The sequence below is a fragment of the Bos mutus genome, chromosome 2, assembly GCF_027580195.1.
Source record: "Bos mutus isolate GX-2022 chromosome 2, NWIPB_WYAK_1.1, whole genome shotgun sequence".
Taxonomy (NCBI): Eukaryota; Metazoa; Chordata; class Mammalia; order Artiodactyla; family Bovidae; genus Bos; species Bos mutus.
The window spans coordinates 105,333,250-105,345,137 of NC_091618.1; the positions used below are offsets into that span (position 1 = coordinate 105,333,250).

The 11,888-nt window shown below is 38.2% G+C and overlaps 1 protein-coding gene across 3 annotated transcripts in view; it reads left to right on the forward strand.

The window, feature by feature from the left end:
- Nucleotides 1-10,773, forward strand: part of CSRNP3 (cysteine and serine rich nuclear protein 3) — a 204,116-nt gene extending 193,343 nt beyond the window's left edge. For all 3 annotated transcript variants that reach the window (XM_070357824.1, XM_005893455.3, XM_070357827.1), the window contains one exon: nucleotides 295-10,773. In XM_070357824.1, the coding sequence (XP_070213925.1) occupies nucleotides 295-1,347 (1,053 nt within the window). In that variant the 3' untranslated portion in view covers nucleotides 1,348-10,773. The remainder of the gene's footprint in view (nucleotides 1-294) is intronic.
- Nucleotides 10,774-11,888: the final 1,115 nt, after the last annotated feature.

Consider the following 11,888-nt stretch of genomic DNA (forward strand, 5'->3'; position numbering starts at 1 on the left):
AGAGAAGGGGTAAGGGAGGATGGAAACACAAGTAAAGAAAGCGCAGGAGGGATAAACGGATTAAAACCATACCATCAACTCATTTTTATATGGAGCATAGGTTTAAAATCAGTTTTAACTCTTCTGTCCTAAGCCTTCACTTCCCCTTTTGTTTCTGTTTGCTGTTTGATTGTCATTTATTCTGGCCTAAGTGGGTTTGTCATCCCAGATTCCAAGGGTTTGCCGTGAGGTACCGGATTTTGATTTGATTTGTTAAGAGTTCCAGGGGGCCTAATCTGTGTTCTTCCTCCCAAGGTGGATCGAATGTCTTTCCCCTGTGGCTGCACTAAAGAAGGATGTAGTAACACAGCAGGTAGAATTGAATTTAATCCTATCCGTGTCCGGACTCACTTTTTGCACACAATAATGAAACTCGAACTGGAGAAAAACCGAGAGCAGCAAATCCCCGCGCTGAACGGCTGCCACGGGGAGATAAGTGCGCACGGTAGTTCCATGGGCCCGGTGGCTCACTCCGTCGAATATGCTCTCGCAGACAATTTCGAGATTGAAACGGAACCGCAGGCTGCCGTGCTGCACCTGCAGTCGGCCGAGGAGTTAGACTGCCAGGGGGAGGAAGAGGAGGAGGAGGAAGAGGATGGCAGCAGTTTCTGCAGCGGAGTCACGGACTCCAGCACGCAGAGCCTGGCCCCCAGCGAGTCCGAGGAAGAGGAGGAGGAAGAGGAGGAGGAGGAGGAGGAAGAGGACGACGACGAGAAAGGAGACAGTTTCGTGGAAGGTCTGGGTCCCCACGCCGAGGTGGTTCCTCTTCCTTCCGTCCTTTGTTATTCCGATGGCACCGCCGTCCACGAGAGCCACGCGAAGAACGCTCCTTTTTATGCCAACTCTTCGACCCTCTATTACCAAATAGATAGCCACATTCCAGGAACTCCCAGCCAGATGTCTGAGAACTATCCGGAAAGAGAGACTGTCAAGAGCGGTACCCTCTCGCTGGTGCCTTACACCATGACCCCGGAGCAGTTCGTGGACTACGCCCGGCAAGCCGAGGAGGCGTACGGCGCCTCCCACTATCCAGCGGCCAACCCCTCCGTCATCGTTTGCTGCTCCTCTTCGGAAAATGACGGCGGCGTGCCCTGCAATAGCTTATATCCCGAACACAGGTCCAGTCATCCTCAAGTGGAATTTCACTCATACTTGAAAGGCCCCTCCCAGGAAGGGTTTGTCTCTGCGATGAATGGTGACAGTCACATTTCAGAGCATCCTGCTGAAGATCCTTTGAGCCTTGCAGAAAAGAGTAGATTGCACGAAGAGTGCATCAAATCGCCTGTGGTCGAGACTGTCCCTGTTTAGTAGTTTAAGTTATTCTAGGACCAACTCTTCTCCTATTTAAAGCACTGTATTTAATTGGATTTCCTGGGCTCGTTGTGGTTTCAACTGAGGACCAAGAAAACTTGGCCCGTGGTGAAGCTTCCAGACTGTATTTTGTTTTCTCCTTTCTAGCTATGCGACTGTGCCATTGCACAAACGCAGTCTCTATGAGGATTTTAAATGATTTCAGACTGTTTTGATAGAAAATGCTAATTTTAAAAAAAAGCATATCTCACAGTTGCCTACCTGTCAAACTGTGTGAAACCTGCCAAGCTGTGTAGATCAGAGCTCCAAGTTTTGGATTATCGGGCCTGTGCAAGATTGTTAACTGAGACTGGGAAATGAGATTTAGAGTCCTAATTTTCAATATATCTGAAGATGACGGTGACTTTTTAATGTAAAAGTTATTATTGTAAGAAAAAGATTTAATTGCCCCACGTGTATTTTATTTATGGTAGCTAGAAGTCATGTTCTGATGAAAACGAACTGCAGCATGTTCTTTTCAGCTGAAGATGCATAGTTAGTACCACCGAGCATGCCCACATGGATTGCCTCTGGAATCCATTCACGTTTTTATGATCATGTCTGATCAGATTTGCAAATACTTTCTTAAGGGTGAAATAGGCCTATTTTTGCTATTTTGGACAAACAAATGAGTCTGTATGTGCAGGTCCTTACACAGTTTTCTCTAAAGTCAAGAGTTAGGACAATCCTCTGGTGAGGGCCTAGTTCATTGCCCTCCCTCAGCTGACTCCAGAGATGGAGGTAGAAGGTATTATTGCCTTTCTTTTTTAAACACAGCATCATCTTGGTTCTTAGCTTGGACAGCACCTTCAAACTCTACTCCCCTGCATCAAAATGCACTTTAGTGCCCCTTCATGGTACCTTGTGAGGGGTGGGGACTAAGAACTCTTTGAGATGAAAAATTAAAAACAAAAAACATTTTTAAAATCTGTAACTATTATAAGGTTCATAGAATTAAATAGAGGAATCAATCCAATGATACTTTATGAAGGAAAAATGACCTGTTTTCCTTCACCACTCTCAAGACCTAACTCGGTCAAAGCAGAGGAGGCTGAGAAAACACAGAAGAGACACAGCCTCAGCAACCAGCCTTTTTCTACAGCGTGATCAATCCGTCTCTACAAAAATGAGTGTTTAATGAAATTTACACTTAGTGACTAGCTGACTGAAGTGGGGGCCTCTACCCAAATACTCAACTAGGCCTTACTTTTCTGAAGCATTTTGATTTCTCTTGCCTGGGACAATTAGCAGAACAGTCCAGAATGCATTGAATACTTTCTAATTACCTCATGTTCTCTTATAAAAGGGGACAGATAGAAATAAAACATGCACTCCCCACCTTTAGATTATCTGCACTTGGTTCGTCGGAGGACTTCTAAGATCCTGTTTTCCTGTAAATTAGTTTAGGTAACTAAATAGTGTGTTCTAACTTTTTAGTTCCAATGCAATATGACTATGCTAAATCTGTTTCATATTTTTGACCTTCTATTGTTATGTCATTTCACATTTTATGCCTCTTTGAAATGTGGACATGCCTTGCTATTCAGTGACTGCATCACTACTTATTTTTTGTCTCTTAGACTTGGGTGTTTAGAAATATGGATATAAATACATTGTAGATCTCAAGTCCTTAGAAAATACTGTTTTATTTCACTGAATTTGAAAATGTTTGGTCTAGAGAAAGTCCTCCAATGGAAGAGTTTCTACTAAGACTTGACTTGGGGAAAACATGTTTACTTGGCAGCTCTTGCACTGTGCAGTTGGTTACAGCCCCTACTCTACCCCCACAATGAGCCAACCCAACCTTAGCACCATTAGTATTCATGTTAAAGCAGCTTTGGGCTGGTCTTTATGGAGGTAGCAGAAATGGGGGCAGGGATGCTCCTTTTGAATGACAGGCCCTTTGGGCTATTCAGATTGGGGTTTTGCTCACATCTTGATAGCATATCTCATGTTGTCTGTAAAATTACAGTTTTTAGTGCTTGATCTCCAAATTTTTCCCCCTATCAATACAATCTAAAGAGCACAGGCCCAAAGAGAAAATGACAAGACACTATTGTTCCTTCATTTGAGCACATGAAAAATCCTGTGTGCCATATTGATTAGACCATTGCAAGCCTTTGAAATAGTTACTTACATGTGAAGCACTCAGCGTATGCTTGGAACACAGTGCGGCAGAGTGGGGCAGAGGTGTCTCTGTGCAGAATTGAAGGGTAGAATGCCAGTCTAGATTCTGAAAGGATGGATATTTAATTCAGTTCAGCTTTATTTTCACAAGAAGGTTGACACCTACTTGTTTATGTTGGACGGGGACTCTGTTTTGTAGCTTCATTTCCAAAAAGATGCTTAATCTAGAAACAGGAAAACAAACAAAAAACAGAGCTTTTCCCCTATCTGTCTAATTGGGGTCAAAAGTCACTGCTACACAGGATTAACCTTCCAGCCAAACATTCATATATATTTATAACCTAACCCCTAAATATTGCCTACATACACAGATTACCTATGAAAACACTCGCGCACATGCCTCCCTCAACACACACAGTAGGTGTAATACCACACATCAGAGAATGACAGATTTTAGGCCAATAAGGAGTACTGAATTTTCCCTACCCTGGCATTTGGTTGGGTTTTATGATCTACAACTGTGGTCTGGAAATGAAGATGATTTTTAAAGCTATAGTTTAAATATACTGGTTCAAGTTGTAAATGATACTAATGGTAGAATCATTTCATTGTTACTTTTTCCCAGAAAAGCTGAGAGCACAGTGTGCCATTTGACTTTTTTTTTTTTTCCATTAATAGATCATCTATTCAACAAAAAAATGCCCACATGCCAGGAAGGGCTACAGTTTTTCTAAGCATTTTTAAATGGGGACCAAGAGCTGGACGCAGCCAGTGGATTCTTCAGATCTTTACACGGAGACACAGTAACCTGACCTGCAGCTGTTGTATTACCCCCGTAGTCTAGCTAGCCAAATTATAGTCTTGTTTTGACACACGGCTTTTTAGTCATTCACTGTCAATGGCAAAGCTTCGTGCTTTAGTCACTGTTGTTTTAGCACCAGCCCTCTACCTTTTATTAGGGTTTAATTCCCAGTTATAATCCAGGCCAAATTGATTTGCAAGTCAAGTGGCTGGAGCAGCTTGCATTTCCTTTGTCATTCTAGGCTTCCTCTGGGAGAAAGAAATCAATCAAAGAGATTTACTTTTTTCCCTTCTCTTGATCATTGATTATTTAAGACATCAGTAAAATCCATTTGTCTTCTGTCTTTTGGTTAATTGAAGAATATGGTTACTTTCTGAAAGCCAGTGTTTTCTTTGTGGTGAAACAGCATTTTTCCCAGAGTGCCAATCACATATAAAATTTGAAGCTAATATTTACTAATTAATTTTATTATTAAAATCTTCATAATCATATATAGCCCAGCGATACCTCCCCCAATAAAAACAATAAATTACAGAAACACTGGTGACACATTAACAAAGGAAAAAGGAGATTATAAATGATTATGTTCTTTAAAATTGTATCCTCTGACAGATGATTTCTAGGCAGAATTCTGGTTTGGTTGTCATTAAGCAAGGAAATGAAAGATTTATTTCTTATTAACTGATATATCACTGATTCTTTGGTTAAACTTCTGAGATTGTTGTACAAGTCAAAATCCTTTGGTCTTAACATATTTACAATGTGTTTATCAATTCTTTCTTTTAACAAATATTTATTGAACATCTACTATGTTAGAGGAACTGTCCTAGGTGGTTAAAAAGAGGGGGAAACACTACAAATTCTAAGGGATTATGATAATGATGAAAAGTGGAATGAAATAATCAAACCTCATTACAGTCCTTTTAAGTTATGACTTTATAAAGTGATGTTAGAAAAGATGACATCAATTCTTGTCTGACTACATGAAAACTGCAACTAAAAAAGATACTTCTTTTGCCTAAATTAGTAGAATTCACTGGATCCTCCTACTTCCCTCTCTATCTGAAAGTTATGAATTAAATCTGGCCACACCTAGAAGAACTTAACCCAATGAAAAAGAGATTTTCACATAATTGCTTCTTTGGTGTTAGACCTAGGTAAGTTATACTAAATTTATACCAGCACTCCTACCAGACAGTTTCAAAGGCAGGTTGACTCACACATAACCCAGGAAACCTTTCAGGAAACCTTTGAAGCCACAGTGTAGAGCACCATCACTCATTTCTGTTTACAAAAAGCCTATAAAATAGCTAAGCTTGAGTTCCTGGTTCCAACAGCATTGCCTTGCAGCTTGTAGAAAACAGGTCACTCGGCATCCTTACTTCTAGCCAGGGATTACAAACCATTGAATTAGCAGGTAGAAAATCGACATCCTCCAAAGTTAAGAGACTACCCTTGTAAAAGGTGCCACGAGACTTCCATTTCTCCAAATACAGACTTAATCTTTCTCTTCAAATGGCATCTGCTCCTTGTTGTCTCAAGATAGTTCAGAGTTTATTATTGTAGTCGATGTAGAAAATACCAGCCTTAAATGGGAACTAGCTTCATGCTTTCAAAGGCAAGACAACTATAATTCAAAACTAAGCTATGAATTCTTACCATAACCAACACCAAAAACTAAAGCCTTAATCACTCTTGAATTTGCAACTACTGATTACATTATTCATTCTGAAATCTGCTAACTTGTGCTGGAGTAACTTAAATACCTAAGCCGATTGCCACAGCTCTGCGCAAGTAGCACAGCTCATCAGATGTTTTCTGTAGCACTAAAGAATGTAATTGACTTAATTTAACTGAATATCAGCAATTTGAAAACTCACTAGAATTATAGAAATTTTGGGTGGGGTGAGAATGGACTATAAGCTTAAAAAGTTATGGTATCTCCTAAGAATCAAAGTTGGAGCTGAGCTGAGAAACTATAATTTTATTTTACTAGAAAAACTGGATTCATAAATGGCAACCCCAAACCTAGAAGTTACGATGTGGGCCCTCACAGCCCAGTTGGTGTTCACATCTGTGACCTACTATTCCCATCAATTACATCTTCCTATCTAAAAATAATTTGATGCTTTTAAAAAAAAATACAGAGCTACAGCATGATAAAAAAAAAAAAACTATTTTAAAGATGTAAACACATTTTATATTAAAAAGACTGATAGATTCTTGTCAAAAGTTATGAATATGGAAATGAAAGAGCTCTTTAATATTTCACCTGCCAAATCTTATATTGAATGTGATTATTTAAAACAGTTGTTTCTGGTTTTATTTCAACCCCTCTCCTACAAAAGGGAGCAGGAGATTCCTCCCTTTATAACAATGCAAGTATTTTGGGTTTTTTCTTTCTTATCAGAAATTCAAATCGAAAAGCTTGACGTGACCTGGGTTTTACTTGATAAGCAGCCCTGGGGTTAGTCTAACTTTGCGCTGTCTGGATAGTAAGTGTAATAATGCCTTGATTTCTGTATCCTGGCAGTGGTGATTCAGACAGAATGATGGGAAGCAGGAAGGTCTTTACAACCAGATTCAAAACCTAAGCCAGTTCATTTTTATATACAGTTTTTGTAATCTAACATATAGCCTGTGATTTTAGTAAATTCAGATACTTAGTACATTCATGGAAAATGAATTTCAAAGATTTAAGTCAGGTTGTTGACTACTTTCTTTCACTTGTGATAAATATATCACTATACAGGGTAATTGTTTCCACTTGATACTCTATACTTGCTTATAATTCAAGAAAAGCCAACTCTAGTGTGTCATTTTATTTCATCTCATAGAAGCTTCTGGCAGAACTGAAGTTTTAAGAATGTAGAATTTATGTTGGATAATGCTTGTATTCAGCATACTGGTGATATGTTGGATAATGCTTGTATTCAGCATAATGGTGGCATTCCTTTCTTTGCATTACTCATTACCATGGTGATAGTCAGCTCAGTTCAATGACTCATTCTAGTGCCGTGTGAGGCCGCTTAAATATTTTTAAGCTAATATATATTGATTAGAAGGGTTTAGGAGAAGACAAATTTATGATAGAAATTAGTCTAGCCTTTGTCTAAATTAATTTATGTGACCTGTTTGAATGACTTCAGTTGTAATTTTGGAATACTTCTTTGTTAGATATTCTCCTTTCTCTTGTGGCTTTCTCCCAATATTTTTATCTGGCTTAGCAGGATATTGCAAGTTATTTATTAATGAATATTTTTAGAAGGGAAATTGACTTAGAAAATATCTCTTTAAAAATTGTCTAGGAGCTTCTATCACCTAAGCTCTTTATCTCCTGCCATGTTGCGTAGGACCAGAAATGACCTTGTCAGGGGTGTGACCTCCTAATATGGTTTGTTGTTGTCTCGAAGTAGGGAACCTATACAAAATAAAATTGAAATTTCTAACTTTGTAGCAAAATTTATCCAATTTTGTTTTGTTCCTTCTTTTTATGTTGGCCACCAAGCTTTTCTCCTTAGCCATAAATAAAGCGCTTATCTTTAAAAAAAATCCAAAGATCTATATACCATTTTGAAAAGATACTTTAACATGAAAGAGAAAGAAGAAATGAAATGAAATCCTTATCTGAATTCTTCTAAAGAGGAAAAACCCAAATATCTAAAACTAGAATATAAATTGCCCAAGGTTAGCTGTTGTTTTATTTTTAATTTAGTGTTGATCCTTGAATGTTTTAATGATACCCAAATGATTTCTGAATATAATTGATGTTAAATTTTAGTAGTTGGCAAAGTCATTTCGTCTTTACCATAACCAAATAAGGTTCACTGCCACAGGTTACTGTCTGTCTTGATTCATTAGGCACTAGTCATGCCAAACGGGTATCTCAGCATAGTTTCATCTTTTCAAAGATACTTAAGATGGCCAACTGTGTGTGAATAATGGAAAGTTTGAGATTCTTCTGTATTCTTCAAATTTTATAGCCCTGTGGCTCCAGAGGTCATCTAACTCATCCATCTACCTCTAGGGAAGACTGTCACTCAGGCATGCTCTAAAGGATAGATACCCATCTATTCTTAACATCTCTGGGGAAGATGGTTTCCTTAGCAACACAATGCAGTTCTCTTAGGCTTTTCTCACAGTAGGAAAATGTCTTGGCCTGTCTTTGTGAACTAGGCACCTGGCAACAGATGTGGTGATTTGGGCCATTGTCCTGGGAGCCTCAGAAAGTTGGGTTTCCTTTACCTTTGGTGTTTGTTACATTTGATGATTCCCTAAGACTCCTAAGAAATCAGAGTTTTAAAAAGAAAGATGTGGATATTGGGACAATGTTCAGTAACTTGACCTGCTCATGACAAATATTGCTATAGTTTTTGGTTTGTTTTTATCTTCTTTTTTGTTTTGCCACTGCTATATCAGGAAAAGTGACTGTTTCAGATCCCCAGTGACAGATATCAGAACTAGGATCAAGTGACTCCGCTTTTAAACTGCTCAATTTTCTGAGAAGTTACAGTTACAAAAAGGGAGCATTTTCTCCCTTCTTGCTTCCAAATAGGTACTTTCGCATTCATCTTTCTATACCCTAAAATGACAAAGGAGAATCTCTACTTTTCCCACGTTTTCTGGGGAATGGACTGGCAATGGAGAGTCTGGTGTGGGATAGAATGACTCCAGAGAAATTACTCAGCCACCATTTGATCCCAGCCTTTGTCCCCATGTTCTGGAAACAGTGGCTGCTTGCCTTCTCAGGGTTCCACACAATAATTTAAAAATGTGTTGTCCTGACAAGGCCTGAAAACAGAAGGAGGAGTCCAGGAGGGTGGTGATTTTTTTCTGATTACATCACTTGATCCAAGCACCGCCTGCAGAGAGCTTTTTCTGTTTGTTCAGAGTTGCCTCCAGCTTGGAGTTAGAACTAGCAGGAAAATAAGGAGCACCCTGGAAATCAATTTCTCCTCTCTCTACAGGATTTTTTCCAGTCTAGGTACAGCTGCTTAACTCCCCCAACTCAGATGATCTTGTGAAATGACAGCCACATCCATGTGGTTTCTCCCTATAAATAACATTAGGGGAAATAACCTTTTTTTGCTTTAAAAAAACAAAAAACAAAAACCCTATATATTGCTTATGTAAAGAATGTTGAATCATTTGGCCCATGTTTTAATTGACTCTAGACACCTCTTTGGAAATAAGTCTGAGGCGTAGTTTGTGAAACATGTTTCAAAAGTGTTTGATGTAAAATAAATGCTAGACATTTACAGTACAGAAATAGTTTTTAAAAAAATGTAGATTACAACTCTGTTCCTAAGAACCTCAGCCTTTATTGTGTCTTAGTAAAGCTGATCTGCTTTCATTTTAGTTTATTGCATTTCTGGTGTAATAGCCTCTTAAGATAGAACTATTAATACATATGTACTGGTTAATGCCTGTTAATGCAGAAAATGGCACTTTGTTCTTTCAATGTGTTTCCCTCAGTGTCACAGGGTATAACAGTTTGATAGGAAAAGGTCATCTGACATTAGTCAAAAATGCATTCTCCCCATTTAAAATGTGTATGTATAATTGGTTGCATAGACAAATGTCACCTTTTGCAGTATCTTTACCTTGATCATAGTCTTAGACATCAACTGTGTGTCCACTTTCCAGCTGCCATAGAAATTTGGTATATTTGCAAATTCTGGTGAAACTTTGTGAGCTGAATGTAATGGTAGATCAAATGATCCAAAGCACTTGGGTGTTATCCTTCAGTCTACATTGAACCATTCGGACATTGGGAATGGTCTTTACACAAGGGAAGTCTTTTGAGAGTATTTGTGGGGTTTTTTTGTTTCTTATCTGTTGGATTTCACTGGCAAAAAAAAAAAAGTAATCTAAACACAGTGGGATCAATTCACCATATAACATTTTCTATATTGTGATTGGTTTTATCTTTTTGTTGACTCTTATTATGACCTTTACTCAATTTCAACAATATTTCAATAGATACTTTATTACTGTTATGCTCAATATAATCACTTAGAAGGGTTGACGGGAAGAAAATCAAACTACAAGTCATACATACCTTCACTTTACACTAAGACATCATGTTGTATGTCACGTAGTTTCTAGATTGATTTCTCTTGTGTATAAGTTATAACATCAAAGATGCCAAAGGGTATATGAAATAAGCTACAGTAATAGTCAACAGAACTTAACCTGGACCTTATGTTGTAATAATTTATTCATATTAGCTGTAGTCTTCTGTATTTATATTTTCAGTATTTATTATGAATGACATGGAAATTCGTGTATTTATTGTGGCTTTTTATTGCAGTGTGTATATATATATATATATATTACAAATAAGCATTTTTAAGTCTTATCCTTAAGTTTCTTTTATTAGTGGCACTTGTATTATGCTGTACTTTTTATTATATATTGTACAAATATCTTGTCCATTTGTTTGCAGCAGAGTAAAACCAGTTTCTAAATTGTATCTACTGTTGCATTTTGTGTAAATCTTTTGTTCTCACCTTCAAAGCAGTCACACACATACAAGAATACCTCCCTCCTTCGGTATAACAGATATATTCCTGAAAAGTTGTGTGTGAAGCCAGTTCCTGTGAAATGACTCAAAGATGTGCTAACTCTACTGTGATTGATCTCTAAGTGGAGATGCTTAATAACATTTTTCTTCCTCAGCTGTATTCAACCCTTTCATCAAGTAATGACATGTAAACAAATATGAGGGCCAGAAAGGAACTTCCTATTCCAGTGGAATTGGGGAGGATACTTTTACCAAGACAAATCCAGTCTTTTGTAAGTAGTATCCTGCAATTCACATGTTTAGCAGTATTTGTGTTTTGCTTTGCTGGAAGCAGAATCTGTGTGATTTGGTATTTAGAATATGTACACATAGGTACACATACATGCCTATCTGTTTAATCATGCTGACTCAAGGTAACCAAACTTCTTTTTATTGGCAGTAGAATGAAGAGAAAAGAAAATGGATCCTTCCTAATTTCCTATTATGTACAGGTCACTGTCTTCAAACAACTTGTTTTTCTTACATTTGAACACTAGATCTATATTTTTGAAAGTTAAATCATAATATGTGATTGATCACCCCGAACACAAATTTGATCGTGTTGCTCACTTACTTAAAAAATCTGTGGAGTTCCTTTCTCATTGTTGACAAGATAAAACACAAACTCTTTGGAATGTACCCAGGGTTTCCCTAATAGCTCATCTGGTAAATCTGTCTGCAATGCAGGAGACCTGGATTTGATCGCTTGGTTGGGAAGATCCCCTGGGAAAGGAAAAGGCTACCTACTCCAGTATTCTGACCTGGAGAATTCCATGGACTGTATAGTCCATGGGGTCGCAGAGTTGGACATGACTGAGCGACTTTCACTTTTGGAATGTCCCCACGAGGTGATGTAAGATCTGGGTACAGCAAATCTCTCTAGCTGTTTTACTTGTCAGACTGTTTGTTCCGTTGCCCACAGACAGACTGCTTAGACTTTGCCTTTGCTGTTTTTGTTCAGTTGCCCAGTTGTGTCTGACTCTGATAAGTCGCTTCAGTTGTGTC